Source organism: Pteropus alecto, unplaced genomic scaffold (genome assembly GCF_000325575.1).
Source record: "Pteropus alecto unplaced genomic scaffold, ASM32557v1 scaffold146, whole genome shotgun sequence".
In the NCBI taxonomy this organism is placed as follows: domain Eukaryota; kingdom Metazoa; phylum Chordata; class Mammalia; order Chiroptera; family Pteropodidae; genus Pteropus; species Pteropus alecto.
In genome coordinates this window covers 6,576,163-6,594,570 of record NW_006442107.1, presented here as the reverse complement: position 1 = coordinate 6,594,570, position 18,408 = coordinate 6,576,163, and the positions used below count along the sequence as shown (strand labels likewise).

Sequence of the window (18,408 nt, the reverse complement as noted above, 5' to 3'; positions counted from 1 at the left end):
CTGGAGACAGTAAAACCTGTTCTAAGCTTGAAAAACTTGTAGAAAGTGTATAGGCATGGACCTGTTTGAGTAAAGATTGATTTTCAGAAAGATTGAGTAGATCATTTTTCCTCTTCTGAAAGATATATGTGGTTTGGGTTTGTTTTATTCCCCTCAAAGAAATTGCAGCAAGTTTCAAAATTGCATTTGACAGGTGGGCTCATATGCAAAATCTTTTTTACCCCTGATGTCTGTCTAAACAGTTGGCATTTCTGTACATTCGAAGTCAGTAGAGGCATGAGTACTCTAAGACACTACTCTCCAGAAAAAGCGCTTCCAAACAAACTATTTGGCCCATAACTGTTCTTTCCTTCTCTGAGTCAACGGGAGGAAAGCATCATTGGACTCTTGCCTATTAAAACATGGGTGGTGGCAATCCTCGAGAGCCAGGACCATGTGCCTGAAATGGTCCTGAACAGCCCCCGGTATGAAGCTACATGCACTTAAAAGTCATGTTAGTGTAGGAGAGGGTGGCAGTTTTTACATCAGGTGGGCTGCTAATGTTTACCCACGGGTTATCAAGGACAGAGCTTCCCAGACCAGGTGCCATAGTGCACGAGTAGCCGGACTGAGAGAGCAGTCCCCTTGGCCTTCTAAGCAGCCAGAGGGGCCTGGTGGAGCCAGAGTCCCTGGGCCCAGGCCCATGGCCATAAACAACAAACATCCGTTTACTGCACCATGTTACACAAGACTATTTTCTATGTGTGCCATGATGTTGGGGGCAGGGGAGTTGGAAAGAATCCCAAAAAGTAAGTTATTGTAAACAAAATTTACTCGTGGGCTAGAACTCCCACCTCCAAGCAGTTTAGGGTTTTGTGGCCACATAAAACAGACCTGTGTAATATCCCAGTAACCAAAACAAACCACATGGAGCAAGATCTCTGTCTTCAATGGCTAATTTTCTTCTCTCTTGTCAACTGAGTTCTTCCAGTCACTCTTGCAGGATTTCTGGGTTTCTAGTTGGTTGGTCATAGACGGCCAATCATTTTATCACCATCCGTAAATTTGCCTTCTTTGATTCAAGTAACACTGGAAATAATCAGCTCTTACCTTGCAACCTGCAAAACTCTACACAACTCAGCTATTACCTTTGTTAACATATAAAAGATGCTCACCTTTATTTCAATATTTAGCAAGCATTTAACATTAACAATGAGAGTAATCATTTTTAAAAATAGTTCATACCCTGAAATATCCAATGATTGCTCATTATACCATTCAGAAATTAAAATATGTAGCACAATTATCCCTCATTAATTTACTCAGCAAATACTTCTGAGTGCCTGCAGTATACCAGGCTCATGCTAGGTGCTGGGGGTGCCCAGGCAAACTGGTACAATCCTGGCTGTCGAGGACCCCACCATTGTGTGAAGGTGACAGACAAGAGCACACAACTGACACTTGGCAAGGGAAGCGTCTATGCGGGCATGCACGGAGGTAAGGAACCACCCTGCTTGGAGTACAGGGACATGGGCCATCCAAGGGAAGTGGCCTCCCTGAGAAGACACATAACATGTGATCTCTGCAGAATCATTTTCCAGAGCATTTAGCAAGCATTCTCGTCTTCATAACAACATGAGAAAGAAATGGCAGGCGTCCCTTCAAAATACCTGTCGTCATTCTATAGGTCGGGTTTGCAAGGTCAGCCCGGCAGGGTCTGTGTATTTCTTTCTGGGAGGCCTGGCTGCCACGGAGAAGACCATCAATGAAATTACATGGCTTGCAAAACGCCATGCAGGAATGAGCGACCTCGGGTTCCCAGCCAGAGTTATTGCTGTTGTCTTTTGCCCCCACCACACCAATGGAACATCTTTTGTCTAGAACATTTGATAGATGTATTCATGATATTCTTGAAGTTGCTTTTATCCATTATGAAAGTTCCAACAATAGGTCCCAAAAGTAGCAGTAAATTGCCTTCATCTTAGCTTTATTAAGTTTTCTCACGACCTCAGGAAATTCATTACTTTATCTCCAATCTTCTTCTTGGCATCTGTTCCCACCTTTCATTCTCAGCCCTTGGCTAGCACCTCTTGAGGGACCTCTGCCTCATTTGGGTGGTCTGCAGCTCGGTGCTCCATTACCACCCACACGAGGTCCAGAACCAACACCATGTCAGGCCATACTTGGCACCACCTCCCAACTGATCCCAAAGATGGACAAAATATGTTTTCAAAGGAAAGAGATGCTTTTGAATTTTGTCTTTTGTGACTGGGGCATCAACACTAGGAACTCATACAGCCAGGGCGTGAATGGTGGGCCAGGCCTTCTGCAGCCGTCTATAGAGCAGCGGACTGGGACTCAGGAGACCAGGGGGCAATTCCTGGCCATGCCATGATTAATGAGCTGTGTGACTTGGGCAAGTTGATTTCTCTGGATATAAGAGGTATGATCTTGAACCACCATGCAGTTCTGAGTCTATGATGCTAAGATCAAAATATTGCTCTGCCCGGAGGTGGCCGGGTAGCCACCACTTGGCATATGAGGGATGAGGAGCAATGGGCTGGCGGAGGTGCCCTTCCAGCCAGGAAGACGTGTATGGGGATTGGCGCTACGGGAAAATGCCCCATTTTGTCAGGTGATCCCCCCACCATCGGTCCTTGCCCCCTGCATGAACCCTGTCTGCAGAGGTGTCCCAGGATAGGATGATATTCCAAGTGCCTCTGGAACTCAGGGCCAAGAGGGCTTCTCCAGCTTCGGGAGCCATGGCTCAGTGCTGATCCACAGACAGGATTCCAAGCTCCTTCCCTACCCTGACCCCAGAGGGGAGCGACATGGTCACTGGTTTTGCCTTTCAATCTGGGAGTATGGACAACTCCCCATCCTTGCTCGTACATGTGCAAGTACATGTGGTTGTTGGCCAGGATATATTCTGAGCTCTACATAAGCAGTGTGCTCTAGACCAGCGCTTTCAAACTTTGCTGTGCGCACGAGTCAGGCGGGGACTCTTGTTAGAAAAAAAGATTCCAATTTGGTCAGGCTGGGATGGAGCCTGAGAATCTGGATTTTGAACAAGCCCCCTTTGAGGTCAACAACACTGGGCTACAACCAGACTCTGGGCAGCAAGGATGCAGAGAAAAGGATTGAGGGCTGAGAGTCACTTAGCTTGCTGTTGGTCGGCTGTTTCTAAAGTCAGTCAGAGCCTTCATTTCCCATCTTTTGGAGATAGCAATGCTTATCCTACCAGTTTCAAGATACTATTAAAAGGGACAAGTGAGTTAATTTAGAAAATGTGCATACGTAATAACGGTGTGAATGTTTTCTGCTTTTCCAGGCAACCACTAGATCATCTAACTCTCGCGTGCCCTGGAACCCATACCAGAAAGTGTTAAAACTGCGTACCTCGGGTCCAGCAAACACTCCAACCCATCGACCCGGGGTGGGCATGCGAGCATGCATTTTAACAAGCCACTAGGGTGATTCGATGCTGTCAGTTCTCAGATCACACTTTGAGAAACCCTGTCCTCAGTGATAAGAGTACTCTGCTCTCCCCATGTGTGGAGATTTAAAATAGTAAGGGTCTCAGATTCCAGACTCTTACCACCCCGTGGTTTTGTGCTTGTCAAACTTTAATGTGCACAGAAATCACTCAGGGAATCTCGTTGAAATATGGATTCTGACTCCATCGGTCTGGGTAGAACCTGACGTCCTGCATCTCCAATGAGCTCAAGATGATGCTGATGCTGCTGGTCTAGGACCACACTTTGAGTAACAAGAACCTGGGTCAGTAGTTCTCAGCCCAAGTTGCACGTTACAACCATCTTTTAAATGCTATGAGCATTAAAAAAAAAAACAAAAAACAAAAAACAAAAAAAAGAACACTTTATTTTTTTTAAATTGGTCTGGGTTAGAGTTCAGGTATTTTTAAAGCACCCAGGTGATTCCAATGTGCAGCCAGCTTTGAGGGCCCCCCAACCCCCACCCCACTCTGCCACATACTTCCAACCACAGATAGAGACAAAGGCTCTGGTTGCAGAACAGGAATGGGCAGTCAGCTTGGGTCCACCATTCAAGCCAGTCCAAGGTCCAGTTAGGTGAGTCTGAGTAGTTCCTTGCAGGAGAAATAAGGCAGATGGTTCATTCATCTCTTGACACTGATAGGTGTCTGCGTAACGGTTTCTGCGGGGAAAGGAAGTAGAACTTTTTTTTTTTTTTTGAAGGAGAATTTTTACTACTTTTATGTACAGAAAACTCAACAGTGCACTCTCAGCCCAGTTTGGTGGCCAGTTCTTTAGCCTTTGCCTTTTCCAGCTTGGCAATGCGAGCCACTGATTTTGGGCCCGGGATGCTGCTTCCCCAGTGATGGCGGTTCTCGTCACATCTGTCATTGTAATTGGTCCGGATAGCTTCCGCCAGCTTAGCCAGTGCTGCCCGGTCTTCTGCGTTAGCCTGTGTGAAGGTGGCGGTGGTGCAGGTCTGCCTGACCTTCCCCTTGATAATGCAGTAGGGAACCCCCACCTTACGGCACAGGGCAGATGGGAAGACAACCAGCTCAATGCATCCATGTCACGTGCAGTCACTACCAGCTGAGCCTTCTTGTCACCAGAGTGGTGACAGTATCAACCCCTGCTGGAAGGACAGGTGCCCTCTTGGTGGGGACATTGCTTTTGTCGGCAGCTTTTTACTCAGCCAGAGCCAACAACTTTTGTTTCTTCTCTTGCTTTGTCTCTGGCCTACACTTGGGGGCCAGCTTAAGCATTTGAGTAGCTGTTTGGCGGTCCAAGGCCTGGCTGAACTGGTTAATCGCAGGAGGCACTTTCAGGCGCTTATGGAGAATAGCCCTTTGCTGCTGCAGCCGAATGTGACATTTGACAAAGTGAGTGAGACCCCTTTTGGGCTGCATGTCCTCTCCAATGCCAAAATCCTTGGGTCTTTTCTCAAGTAGAGGATTTATCATCTTCTTGGCCTCCTGCTTCTTCACAACAGCAGGGGCTGGGGGCACTTTCTTCCCCTTAGCCTTCTTTCCCTTCGGCGTCTTGGGCAGTAGGAGGAAAGAGGAAGTAGAAGTTTTAACAGGAGGAATGGAGAAGCTGGATGTTTTACACAACATACTCGTGCAGTTACTCCTGCAGCTTCAGACCATACTGCTTTTTCTTTTCCAGTTTCTGCATGTGAGTTTTCCCATACTCTCTACTTGGCTCTCAAAGGCTGGGGACCAGAGTAGGACACTGACCTGTCTCATTTTGCCCCTGGCTAGGTGGTGGTGGGGAGCAGCCAGCCACGACAAGCTCCAGGGCCGATGAGGGCTCAGAGGCTGTGCTTCCTAAGCCCAGGAGCGTGTTCCACATCGAGTGGTCAACCATTCGGAGAAGAAGCAAAGGTGTGAGCTACTTCCCCCTCACTCTTGGGTGCTCGATTTATTCATCTCTAAAATGGGAACAATGGCAATTACCTACTTCACAGGATGATGGGGACAGCCATGAAGTTCAGGCTCATTCTTGTCATAGCTGACCTCTGACCACAGCCACAGGTCCCAGTGTCTAGACTCTCCCTGAGTGGGAGACTGGAGCTGGGACAGGCAGTAGGCTCTGCAGGTCTGGTCAGGAGGTCTCAAACTTGATGCACATTAAAATCACCTACATCTCACCCCAGGAGACTCTAATTCTTCTAGGGAGCAACCTGGGTGGGCTTAAGGACATTTAAAAGCTCTCCATGAGATTCTATTTGCTGCCAAGTCACAAACCACTAGTCTTGAAGGTTAGAGATGAAAAGTCCTCACCCACAGCAGTAATGGAGATGTAAGACCAAGAGAATAGGTAGAGAGGCATGGAAAGGAAGTAGCTCCCAAAGGCCAAGACTGAGGTGTGGAGAGGCTTCCGAGGGCAGCCAAAGCTGAGCAGGTAGGGGAGCCAGAAACTTGGATTTAGAAGCTGAAGACATGTTGTAGCAAACAGGGAGGAGTCGTGGGGGGGTGTCTCCCCAACCAGCTGCATGGTTGGAACGGCCTCAGAGGGGCCATCTCATTTCCCCCTCACAACCCCAAAGAGGGGAGTTGACTGGCCCAGAGTCACCCAGCTGGCGAGGGGCACTGCAGGATAAAACTGATTCCCAGGTTAGTGTCCTTTTTACAACATCATGTGCTTCCCAGAAGATGCATTAGTGATGTTCTTATTCCAATTTATCTGAGCCTCATTGTTTCATACCTAAAGTAGCCAACCCAGAGAGACGGGCCTGGAGTGGATGGGAAAACATCACACGAGGTGGAGAAAGCTTCGAGATAACGAAAGGGCCCCTCTCGCCCAGGAGTTTGTATTTGCCTGGGGCCCTGGGCATGGTGTGAAAGAGAGCATGGCTTGCCTCAAAGGTTAACAGTGTCCCTCCAAACCTTCTCCTATGTGGTTTAGGGCTGGAGTGAGGGAGGGCCTAGCAGAGAGCCTCATGCAAAGGAGCCTGGGAGGTGGAGGTTGGTCGCAGTTGCTGAAGAGCTGGCAGGCAGAGGGGAGCTTCAGACAGAAGCAGCAGGCCCATCAGGAATATCACACACACGGGCTTCCTCTTTGCTTCCTACTCTTCCTTTCAAAGCTTCCAAAACTAATTTGTTTCTCCTGTATAGTGTAACTTCCCATCCATACTGGTGCTTGCAGTCTCTAGTCCTTCCAAAGTAGGAACACATTTCCTTTGATGCCTATTTTCTTGGGCTTAGGTACCCTCAAGACTCATGAATGCAGACTGGAAACAGTCAACTTGGTCTGAAAACATCGGGCGTTCAGAGCCCAGCCTGCCATTCTCATACTTGACCACTAGAGAGAACCAGAGCACCAAGGCCGAAACTTCCAAGGGCCATAACTTCTTTTACGGAAGTATAAAACCCTACTGAAATTGGTCATCTTTAAAAATAAATTATCTCGTAATAATGAAAAACATGTTTAGCGCCACTTTGCAAGAGTTTTCTAGAATTACAAGGACATGCCAAAATCAATTTTAAGTAATGACATGGATATCACTTGTCAATCCAACCAGCAGTTGCTGTTAAAACACCTAAAATTCCAAATACTAGCAAAAAAGAGACCTAAACAACTCAAAGTCATACAGTTGGGAAGGTCATAGTAAAAAGCAAACAAACCTTGCATGGCTTAGGCAGCTTAATAGTTTATGAGCAATAGCATCCAAGTTCCTTTCTTTGCACACTTAGGAGTTCTCCAGATGGTATGAGAAACTACCCTGGATTTGGGGATCATGGGCAACTCACTGCTTCCTCATCTAAAAGATTTAGGAGCTGAGCTAAATCAAAGCTTGTTCATTAAAAGTCAGTCAGTCTCTGGACTCCCTAAATTCCTGTTTACATAAGGATGTGTATTTTTTCCCCCAAAAGGAGAGGCCAAATTGGTTCATAACCAGTAAAAGAAAAAAGGGCCCTTCCAGCTGCAAAATGCCATGATTCTGAGCTTCCTCAAGGGAAACAGGAAAAACAGATATTCCAATGCCAGCCTTGCAAGAAATTTGCTGCTCAGGGGCCAGGGGAGAGGTGTCCTAATTGATGATGTTCTTTCCTTCCATCTCCAGTGTTTGGGAAAGCTGAACACCAGGAGAGACAAACAAAAGACCCTTTTCCCTATCAATACCAGAAGCCCACGGTCGAGTTGCTGGTGAGTGATGAGTGGCCCCCAATTAGAAGCAGCACCCCACAATCACAGAGTTTGTGGCAAATGAGGGATCTGAGGTCCAGAAAAGGCATTCTCAATTTAGGCAAACTTTTCTTGAATTCATATTTCCAGGAACATAATATACCTGGGATAAAAACGTCTATTTTACACAGTTTACTTTATAAAGTTTCATATCCCTTTGATTCGAATTCTCTATTTTTCATCTTCATCTAAATCTGGCACTTAAGCATGGAGGTAACAAGCTGGTACCAGTTTTCAAAAACAGAATCTTCACATGTTCAATTTTATGGACAGTTACATTTTAAAGGCTAGACATACTGGGTGGGGGGGTGGTATTTCTTCTGGAAAGAGGGTAGCATAGTGGAAGTAAAGGGTTTTTTTTTAAAGAATCTAAAGATCTGAGATTAAATGTCAATTCTACTGTTTGACCTGACCTCTACAAATGAGAACCTCTCCACAGAATGAGAATAAAGGTATTGTCTTGATGTATTTCAAGGCTGTTGCTCATATCAACTGAGGTAGCATGATAAACAAAATAAAAGATAGTCTAGTCTACAGAAACACGGAGATGAAATAGAAATTTCACTAAATGCCAAATGAAAATCTTAGCTTAGTCCCCGAGTGAGCACAAACGCCACTTCTCGGCCTGAGAAGCACAGAATGTGGGCGTTTCTTGCCTGTCTCCTGTCGCTGGACAGGATCTGGACACCATGGAGGAGAGCTGTGAGATAAAGGCGGAAACGGGCATCTCCAGGACTTCCTGGATTCGAAGCTCCATGGCCGCCAGCAGGAAAAAGATCAGCGAAGCCCTCTGTTACATCACAGGAGAGATGAAGGAGTGTGGAGAGGGCCTTAAAGGTAAAGGTTCTATGAGAGCAGCCCCTGACCCAACCCCTAAAAAGGTCACCTCCATTCGTCCCTCAGGAAACACTTTGCCACGGTTCTCCTTAGACTAGACTGAGTTCCGTTTCCATGGTCTTTCAAAGATGGAACAGACAAACAATCCCTTGGGATGTAAATACGAACATAATCAATGCTCTCATTGCTGAGCATCAGTCCCACCAGAATGCTGCAATCAAGCATCTTAGCACTGGCATTCTAGATCCAGCATTCTAGAAAAACTGCCTGCCCTGTGGACGGATGGCTCCCAGGAAAAATGTGTCTACTATTCCAGAAGGTTCTCTTTAGCAATTTCCCCATGGGTTTGACACTCTCTGTGCAGCAAGAGAGTTTTTTTTCTGGGTCTGTCTTCTTAAAAATTCATGCTACTCTCACAGGGGCACAGATAGTTCAGGGTACCCACTGCTTGAAAAGCAACCTAAAGACCACAACCAGCTGGCGATGAGACTGAAGAGTTTTCTGGGCAATCAAATGCCCTCTGAGTTTCTTGGTCTACCCTCTTCTGTGGCAAGTGATAGCGGGACGCTCGTTCCCTGTGAAAACCGCCTTGGGTATGGGGCTTCCCTCACACCCTCCTCCCACCCTCTGGGACCTGGTCTAGAGCCGTCACATCTGAGCATGAACTGACTCCCTGCCCGGTCCCATTTCAGACAAATCCCCGGTGTTCCACTTCCTCGATTGGGTCCTCCGGGGCATGTCCCAGGTGATGTTTGTGAATAACTCCCTCAGTGGCGTCCTGATCGTCCTTGGCCTCTTCGTCCAGAACCCCTGGTGGGCCATCTCGGGCTGCTTGGGCACCATCATGTCTACTCTGACAGCCCTCGTCCTGAGTCAAGACAAGTAAGTTCCAGGGGACCAGGGGCCAAGCATGGGGCAGAGGTCACTCCCTGTGGGGACCATTCACCACCTTCCCATGCCCTCACTGCCTGACTTCCAGCTCAGAAACCCCTCAGAATAAGGACACTAATAACTAAAAACAACCATTCCCTGATTGTTCTGTAACAGCTACGCGTCATCTAGGGGGATGTGGAAAGGGGCCATCTGTTTGAAGGTGTGTATTGTCAGGCCCCAGTTGACAAAAATCTGACTCAGAAGGAAAACCAAGAAGGCAGTGCCCCTGTATTGGGAGCCCGCACTTCACCAGCTCTGCTCTCCCCCCCAGGTCGGCCATCACGGCAGGGCTTCATGGCTACAACGGGGTGCTGGTGGGGCTGCTGATGGCCGTGCACTCTGACAAAGGCGACTATTACTGGTGGCTTTTGCTCCCGGTCATCATTATGTCCATGTTTTGGTAAGTCTGCTTCTGAAACTGTGGGTGCATATCAGGGGCTGCCAACCTTTTTATCCCAACTCCATGACAGTCTATCCAAACTCGCCTTTTAAGTGGCATTTACTTACCTTGCACATCAGGAAACTCCACTGGAAATGATTGCTGATGTCATACAGTGTCAGCACCTTGTTAGGTGGCCCATCGACAGTATCTCATCACCTACGTCCTTTACTCTTACTGATTTTAAGACCTAAGGGTTTCCTAAGGGGAAGGAGCTGAGGTGCACAGAGGGTCCTGTTAGTTTCTAGAAACCTTCACGTGCCTTCTGCTGCTACCTCTCCCCACAGTTTTCTCTGTCCTTGGGACCCGTGAGCAAACTGGGACAACCTCCCAGTGTAGGCTGGAGGCCTAGGCACTGAGCAGAGACCTCAGAGTGCCAGGCCCCAGCTCCTCCTTCCCCCACAGAAATCACAGGGCACTCCGACCATGAGGCCCCATGCTCTCAGCTGCTCAACAAACATTTGTTAAATTAATTAATTAATTAATTAATTAAAGTGATTCCCCTCCCTGTCACTCCACCAACCTGGCCTCTCTCCTCATGCCTGGGCATGGAGCTATATGACTTTTTAAGGAAGTTCTGTGACTCTTTGCCTTAGGACGTCCCCCAGAAAACCCTCCTTCTGAAGTTGCGTCTGGGCATCTGCCTTGTCATTCATTGTACCGGGCACAAGGAGGGGGCCCAGGGAAAGAACTGCTCAGGGCCAGTCAGGGTCAGAGAGAGTTCCCAGCAGGTGGCTTTCTCCAGGAAGGGGCAGAAAGCGCCCTTCTCCTGCTCAGTCTAGTGTCAGGGTTGGGGGCTTCTTGAACAGCATCTCTTGTGCTTCTGCCCTCAGCCCCATCCTCTCCAGTGCCCTGGGCACCATCTTCAGCAAGTGGGACCTCCCGGTCTTCACGCTGCCCTTCAACATCATGATGACCTTGTACCTGGCGGCCACGGGCCACTACAACCTCTTCTTCCCCACGACGCTGCTGAAGCCTGCATCCTCCATGCCGAACATCACATGGTCGGAGGTCCAGGTGCCCTTGGTACGTATTGTGGAAGATGGAAGGGCAGCATCTGTCCACACTCAATGTTAACGTGGCATTTACTTATTTTGCACATCAGAAACTTCCATGAGTAACAATTACTATTAATAATTATACAGTGCAAGTCACCGTACACACAGTGTGTCATTAGCCACCATTCCTTTCTTCTCTCTTTTTAGAGCTATAAGGGCCATTTCTGGTCCCACCCAGTCATAGCACAGAGGAAGAAACTGAGGCCAAACGGAGACACTGCCTGAGGTCACACAGCTAATTAGTGAAAAACAAAGTCAAGACTAGAACTGTGGCCTCCTAGACCCAGCTTCTTTCTTTTTTCCTTTTTTTTAGTCTTTTTGATACTTTAATCCAGCTTATGCTGTGTATTTTCTTTCATTCAGTCTCATTGAATTGTTAAAGATATACACATCACACTACCATCTATTGGTTAGGATGTCTCTGTTCCAACTTCTAGAGTTGATGCCTTCGCTCTCTGAAGCATGCTCACATTTTAAAGCACAGGTAGAAATATACGTATAACAGAGCTTTTAAAGTTCTTACAAGTGCTCTGTGCATGATGCTGGCCTCTGGAAGTCTGCCAAGATAATTACTAAGAAGCTACACCGAAAGCATTAAATCAGCATGGAGAAATGCGCCCATAGTCTCCTTATCTAAGTGGACATGGTCTCTCGGAGCTCTCCCTCCCCCGCTTCCCGTTACACTAAACAGCCCCATGGACCAGGCTCGCTCTGGAACTTCGTAATTGGCAATTCATCATCTAACCACATCATCTAACCGCTGTACTGTTGAAAGAACTTCCAAAAATAACGTTGCCTAGTTTCTCTTAGCATTTCGTAGGATGCAACAGCAGGGCGTCGTAGAAAGGGCCTTCTTTTGCACTAAGCATCATTATTTAGGAAGATAAATATTTGTGTTAGCCCCCTCCTTGTTGGTGTGTGTGTGTGTGTGAAAGAGAGAGAGAAAGAGGAAGGGAGGGAGGGAGACAGACAGACAGACAGACAGACAGACTTCATGAGCCAGAGGCAAGCAAAGCGCCATGTTGGTAATTCACTCCCGAGGCTTCCCTTTCATCAGTATCTTTGGGAGGCAAAATCGCTCTAATCAGCATGCTATGGGGAGATGATGTTTAAAAAGGCAAGTTTTAGATATTTTGCATTCTCCATCCTCCATTTTCAACGAAAAGATATCTAGGAATTTTGTAGAAATGGAAAAAAAAAAAAAACCAGAGGAATCTTATCCAAATATTTCAGAATCCCAAAGTTCTAGGAAAGAAAAACTCAATTTTGGGTGGTGGTTCTTTAAGAGGAAACTTTCTAATCAGTTGAAAGGATTGTGGTAATGATTAATATGTTTTGTCTTTTGACTATTATAATTAGAACCTTGAGTTTTAGGGAAACAAGTGGTAAATGTCGGAGAGATGATCTGAAACTCCCAACTGTTTGGGGGCCTCATGAGCTCCTCTACTCTAGTGGCCACTGGAGAGACCGCTGAAGGATGGGACCAGCCGGGGACTAAATCACCCAGCGCCACTGCCTCTGCACAGAACTCTCTCATCTGTCCCGCCTTTCCACCTCACGGCGATGTCAGAGCCACTGGGGTCACAGGAGACTCAGCCTGGAGGGTTAGCCCACGAGGCCTACCCACCGGCTCTTGCAATGTCCTCCTATCTCTGCACACCCCCAGGGGGCAGAGTCTTCTCAGAGGATGTGGGCTGAGAAAGAACTGCCTCATCATCATATTTACACATGCCAGCCCCAGGACACTCTGCTTCTCCCCAGCTTACTGCCCAAGGGGTCAGACAAACCCCAGTGCACCCTGGCCTGGCCCAGATCTCCTTCTGTGAACACTTTCTCAGCTCAAGGGCATTGGCCTAACTTCCGAAACACAGCATCCAATCCCAGTCGCTGTGGAAGCCTGCAGGCCCAGGATCCTTTAGCCGAATGCCACAGGCCTGGACCCTGGTTTCATCAATCCCTTTGTCATGCATGGAAGACCCTGCCACCTGGAGACACCTGGAGGCCTGGATGCAAGGAGGCTGCTCATCTATCAGTCACCATATGATGGTTTATCAACCAAAAGAGTAGAGGCTACGATAGTACCTTCTCAGGGTTTTTATGTGAATCTTAGTCCGTTGCTCACCCAGGCCAGACCAATGTGACTGCAGCCCACACATGTTGTTCTTAGAAACACAAAGGACCATTTTTCCATCTCATAGGCTTCTAGTCATCTTTTTAGCTTAAAAAAAAAAAAAAGTTACAAGATTTTTAAAACCCAACTTTGATGGGACATCTATGACTTTTCTAATGAATAATACACTCATTTGAAAAGTTTTCATTTTCTCTTCACTAGAGGTTGAATGCCTTTCACCCTTGTTTCTACATTAAGGAAACTTAAACAACCTAACCCCTTACTGTTCTAAGAGCTCAAGATTCCAACAATAAAGCTTGTGTTCCTTTTAGAATTAACCTATTTGAATAACAATACCTTGGAAATCTGTTACAAAATGTTAGCGTGGAGGGTTTGGCACCAAATCTTTAACAGCCAAGGTTGCTGTTGTCTCTTTCTCTTTATAAATGCTTGTAATCCTGCTGTGCCCACAGCTTTTGAGAGCCATCCCTGTTGGAATCGGCCAAGTGTATGGCTGTGATAACCCCTGGACTGGAGGCATTTTCCTCATCGCTTTGTTCATATCTTCGCCTCTTATTTGTTTGCATGCTGCGATTGGATCCACCGTGGGGATGTTAGCAGGTTAGTGTCATTACTTCTCCCTTATTAATGGGCCCTAAGGATGTTAGTGCCTGGGGCCAGCTTCCCTCCTTCCGTTGTACCATATTTTTTTCTATTTGGGATGCCAGTGCCCTGCTCCCGTGAGCAAAAGCTCCCCTCAAGAAAGGCTTTGATGTTAGTCATTTACAACTTAGTATAAATTTAAAATTTGGGAATTCTTTCAGGCATGTTTGTATTTTAAGTCTTATATTTCATGATCATAAGCAGGAAGTGTTCTCCATTACAGAACATTAAGATATCAATGAAAAGGGAAGTTTTCTTTTTTGTCCAAGAAAGGACCATCTCAGCACTGCTTAAATCAGACTGCAGAGGCCTTACTCAAAGTGTCTCTTCTATTCATAAGAGCTTCACCACTAATATGCACGTGGTTCTGTGGCCATTTGTATCCTTTGGATGTTTTTTTAACTCAATAAAATCAGACGTTCTTTTTTATAAATACCTAAGAGGATAACTAGTCTGGGCTTTGAGGACCATGGCGGGTCTCAGAGCTGGCGGGGCGCCCAGGAAACCCCAAACCCAACACGGACGCCTGCCTTCTCTCACAGCGCTCACCATCGCAACGCCCTTTGACTCCATCTACTTTGGCCTGTGTGGCTTCAACAGCGCCCTCGCCTGCATCGCGATAGGGGGCATGTTCTACGTCATCACCTGGCAGACGCACCTCCTCGCCATCGCCTGCGGTAGGTACTGCAAATGGAAATCCTTTTCCACCAAAAATTATGGCTGTGTCCACCCTCTCAAGGAAAACCACCTAGTAAAAATTCTGCCAATCCTTCAAAGATAAATGGGAGGCTTGTTTGCTTTATAAAAAGGATTTTTGCTTAAAACTGTTTTGAATAGTCATTTAGTGATTAGTACATTAAAAACTATTTTCACTGAACGCAAAAGGTTCAGCCACATGCAGATATATTTTTTTTAGATGAAGGTGGTTTGGTTGTTTATGGGCTATCTCCTATGATTGCTGTTTTTCTCGCTGGTGATTGGAGCTAACTGACAGAGCAACTCTTATGCAAATTAATCATTAGATTTGAGGTTGGGCAATTTACATCAGTTACAGCGATTAACCCTAAGCACCCAAACATTGACCATAAGACCTTCTGCTAGTTGTAGCCAAAGGTCCTACGGTAGCTTACATTGTAGGACGTGATCGGGATTACTACCAGCTGGGCACTCAGTACCTCTCTGATAAGATTGACTATGTTAACATCCTAGGGACACTTGGGATGCTTTTCGTTGAAAAACTTAAGGGTCCAGAAGCAAAGCCCGATTCCACTGGCCCATTTTGATGGAACATCACCTCTCACTGGCACCTAGCTCTTCCCGATAGCCAGCCTAGTGGCGCCCTCCCCATGCAGAGCCTAGAAGATGAGGCGGTTGGTGTACTCGGTCTTCCTCATACCTACAGAATACTGCTCCTCCCCGGAAACCCATATTATATTCATAACTCGTAATGAAATGTACCAGCAGGGATGTCGATCTGGGATTCACTCGCCTTGGCTGTATAGTAAAATTTGTATTTATGGTTTATGCTGCTAAATATATTCCTTTGCTAGAATGCAAGGTGGTGGCACCCACGAGAACCGTAACAGCTCAACTCAGCCCTTCTTAACAAAGTTCATCTGCTGTCTTAGCTGTGCCGGCATTTGCATGGAATTTAACAGTTTTCTAAGCTGCCAAGCAATGAAAACAGGACTCGTTGTTTTTTTCAACCTAAGAGATAGTGTTTGTGGCATAAAAGGTACGGGGAGAGACTATGTAGACAAAGCTTGAGGCACTGTTAGTCACTTGACTATTTCTTGATTCTTTTCCAGCACTGTTTGCCGCCTACCTGGGTGCTGCCCTGGCTAACATGTTATCTGTGGTGAGTCCACGTGAGCTAAGAACGTGCCACAACACCTTTCCTGGTGTCCTCTTGGCTCCCAAAGTCAACACAAAACCCCTTCTCCATGAAGCCTTCCCCAATTCATCCCTCTTGTCTCAAATCACACAACTCACCTCAGCACCTGCTAGACGGGAGGAGCTGGGCCTCAAAAGTTTAAATGTCACTTGTTGGTCAATCAGATCCCATTGTCAGTGGGCCAGCAGAGCTCCTTATAGGACAATTTGAAGAGCGTTATCTTATAAATCAAACTCCTTTCTGATAGAACTCTAGTTCTATCATCCTCTAGAACTAGTTTTAAACCTTTAATTTATCTGTATGTTTATAGATCATCTGCCCAACTAGCCCATGGGCTAGTGTACATCTTTTTTTGTCGCATAGCAACTAGCACGAAGTCAGGAGGTCATGAGGGAAGGCTTCAGGGAAGACAGGGAGCCAAGCCCCAGCCAAGCCTGAGAGAAACCAGAGCTGGTGGCTATGGGCATGAGCAGCAGTCTGAGAACCACTTTTCTGTCTGAGCCTCAGTGTGGGGTGGTGGGTGAGGTCAAGAGGCACCATGTGGCCAGCCCCAGCCCCTCTCACACACAGAAAGGGTCCCAGGCCCCAGTGTCGAGTGCTCAGTGCTCAGCCTGCAGTCGACGTCTCCTCCTTTTGGATAAAGGTTCAAGGGCACATCTCACATAGGCGATGAGGAAAAGTTCCATTGGTCCTGCGGGTAGAGATGGAGGTGGGCATTCTACTCACAGCTGTCTAAATCTCTCCTTGGTGAAGTTGGGCAGTTTGGACTTAGCATGGGAGGGAATTTTCTAAACAATAGAATTGGTCTTCCCTGACACCATCCCGTGTCCCCGATGGACTAAGTCCCTCCTCAAGCCCTGTCAATTTTTGCACACGCATCTACTACATGTACCATAGAGTACTGGGATGACTTGGATACACATCGATTCTTTTCGACCTTCGGCCTGGGTGCTCCTTCAGAAGCACACAGTTATATTCTTACCTTTATCTCTAGTACCTATTACAGTGCCCAGCATGAAGTACGTGCCCGAGAAATGCTGAGTGAATGAAACCCTTAGGCACTGAGCACCACCATGGGGAACATTAGAGCTGGGGCTGAGTAGCTGACCATCAGAAACATCGACGAGGTTTTTACTGCTTATAATAAAATGATGTTTGGGGGAGAGGGGGTGTGATTCGATCTGCCTCGTAGCGGAATTTGCAGGCTCTGTGTTAGCAAGCCATTCATTCAAGTTATTCCAAATGAAGAGTGGTGAGGGCTAGGTTAAAATCTTCAGCACATCTTAAAGAATAAAAAACAGGTCAACGTCTTGAGAAAGAGAGCTGAGAATGATAGGAGAGCCCTTGAGAAGAGAGGTCGTTACTCTCCAACTGCAGCTCCTGGACTAGGATGTCTTATCTCTTCCTCTGCTCCATGTCCCCATGTCTGTCTGTGATGGGTTTCTGCTGCTGCAAACAGCCCCCAAACGACCACCCAGCACTGATTTGCTCTTTAGCCCCTTCAGATCAAGAGCCTCTGGACACAGTCTCTGTGCCTCTGAGTTCAAATTCTCAAAAGAGGGGATTTTATTCCCAGGTCATCTGCCTATCGGAAGCTGCCTCTCTGCAGTATGATTAGCTATGGCCAAAGAGAAAAGGCCTTGAACTACAAAATGATTGCCAAACCATTCCTTCAACAGGGGCTCTGGGAGAAGGCAGGAATGGCCACTGGCCATTGTTCCTTGAGTTGGGGGTATAGGCTGGCCAGACAACCCAAAACAAAACATGTCTCCTACATAAAGGCATATTATAACAGGGTTCCAGTGGCTGCATTTTGAAGTTCACCTGTCACACTGCAGACTGACACCATTGGCATGATTTTATTTATATTTGTTATAAATTAAGTATTATTCCTGTCAATGCCCACAAAGCATCCCTTCCTCTCCCCAGAACTGGAGGTGTTTGCTAAGGACTGATGACACAGGCACAAGCCTCTGGTATAACCAAGGTCTCTCTTGTGTTCCCTCCGGCCCCCCAGTTTGGATTACCACCCTGCACCTGGCCCTTCTGCCTCTCAGCGCTCACCTTTCTGCTCCTGACGACCAACGACCCCGCCATCTACAAGCTTCCACTCAGCAAAGTCACCTACCCAGAGGCCAACCGCATCTATTACCTGTCCCAGGAGAAAAATAGAAGACCATCAACCATAACAAAGTACCAGGCCTACGATGTCTCCTAAATTTCTCCTTTCTAAAACATATTACTATAAATTCAGGCTTCAGCAGGCTGTGTAGGTCCCCAGCCTGAAGGCCACATAAGCTCTCCTTCTGTCTGTTCTGTGATTCTCCTCCAAAGCACGCCTACACCCGTTATTCTCAAGCATGGGGAAATGTGTGTGTACTCACTATTCAGGAACCTCTCCGTTCTAAGATGCACAACACTTATCAAATGTATGGTTAGTTTAGACTTTGCACAGCTCACTCCATAAGAGCTTTCTTTCAGGGGAATCTTCCCTCTTCTTCAAGATAAGCCACATTTTAAAAAGAACTCACCAAGAAGGAGACAGAGCTTGGTGACTTGGCCATCCAACTCAGTCATTTAATGTAGCAATACACAGTGTCATGAAATATGCAGAAGGCAAAAGGCTGGTTCTGCCCTAGCTCTGACACTAATGAACTCCTACCATCTCGGATGAGTCCTCCCCACTCTCAGCCTCAATTTCTTATTGGTTTCATGACAAGGAGGGACTCTATAATCCCTTTCACCTCAGAAGTGTTGCTTAATCTCTCTCTCCTGTAAGCTGATGAAATCAGCATGACCAGTAATTACTTTGA

General features: G+C 46.8%; 1 protein-coding gene and 1 pseudogene across 1 annotated transcript in view; one reads left to right on the top strand and one right to left on the bottom strand.

The window, feature by feature from the left end:
- Window positions 1-17,813, top strand: part of SLC14A2 (solute carrier family 14 member 2) — a 50,143-nt gene extending 32,330 nt beyond the window's left edge. Inside the window, exons 10-19 of the mRNA XM_006919941.2 lie at window positions 5,234-5,356; window positions 7,540-7,622; window positions 8,339-8,498; window positions 9,191-9,380; window positions 9,703-9,831; window positions 10,704-10,896; window positions 13,512-13,659; window positions 14,244-14,378; window positions 15,510-15,559; window positions 17,613-17,813. Of these exons, the coding sequence (XP_006920003.2) occupies window positions 5,234-5,356; window positions 7,540-7,622; window positions 8,339-8,498; window positions 9,191-9,380; window positions 9,703-9,831; window positions 10,704-10,896; window positions 13,512-13,659; window positions 14,244-14,378; window positions 15,510-15,559; window positions 17,613-17,813 (1,412 nt within the window). The remainder of the gene's footprint in view (window positions 1-5,233; window positions 5,357-7,539; window positions 7,623-8,338; window positions 8,499-9,190; window positions 9,381-9,702; window positions 9,832-10,703; window positions 10,897-13,511; window positions 13,660-14,243; window positions 14,379-15,509; window positions 15,560-17,612) is intronic.
- On the bottom strand, window positions 4,243-5,086 carry LOC102892128 (annotated as a pseudogene).
- Window positions 17,814-18,408: the final 595 nt, after the last annotated feature.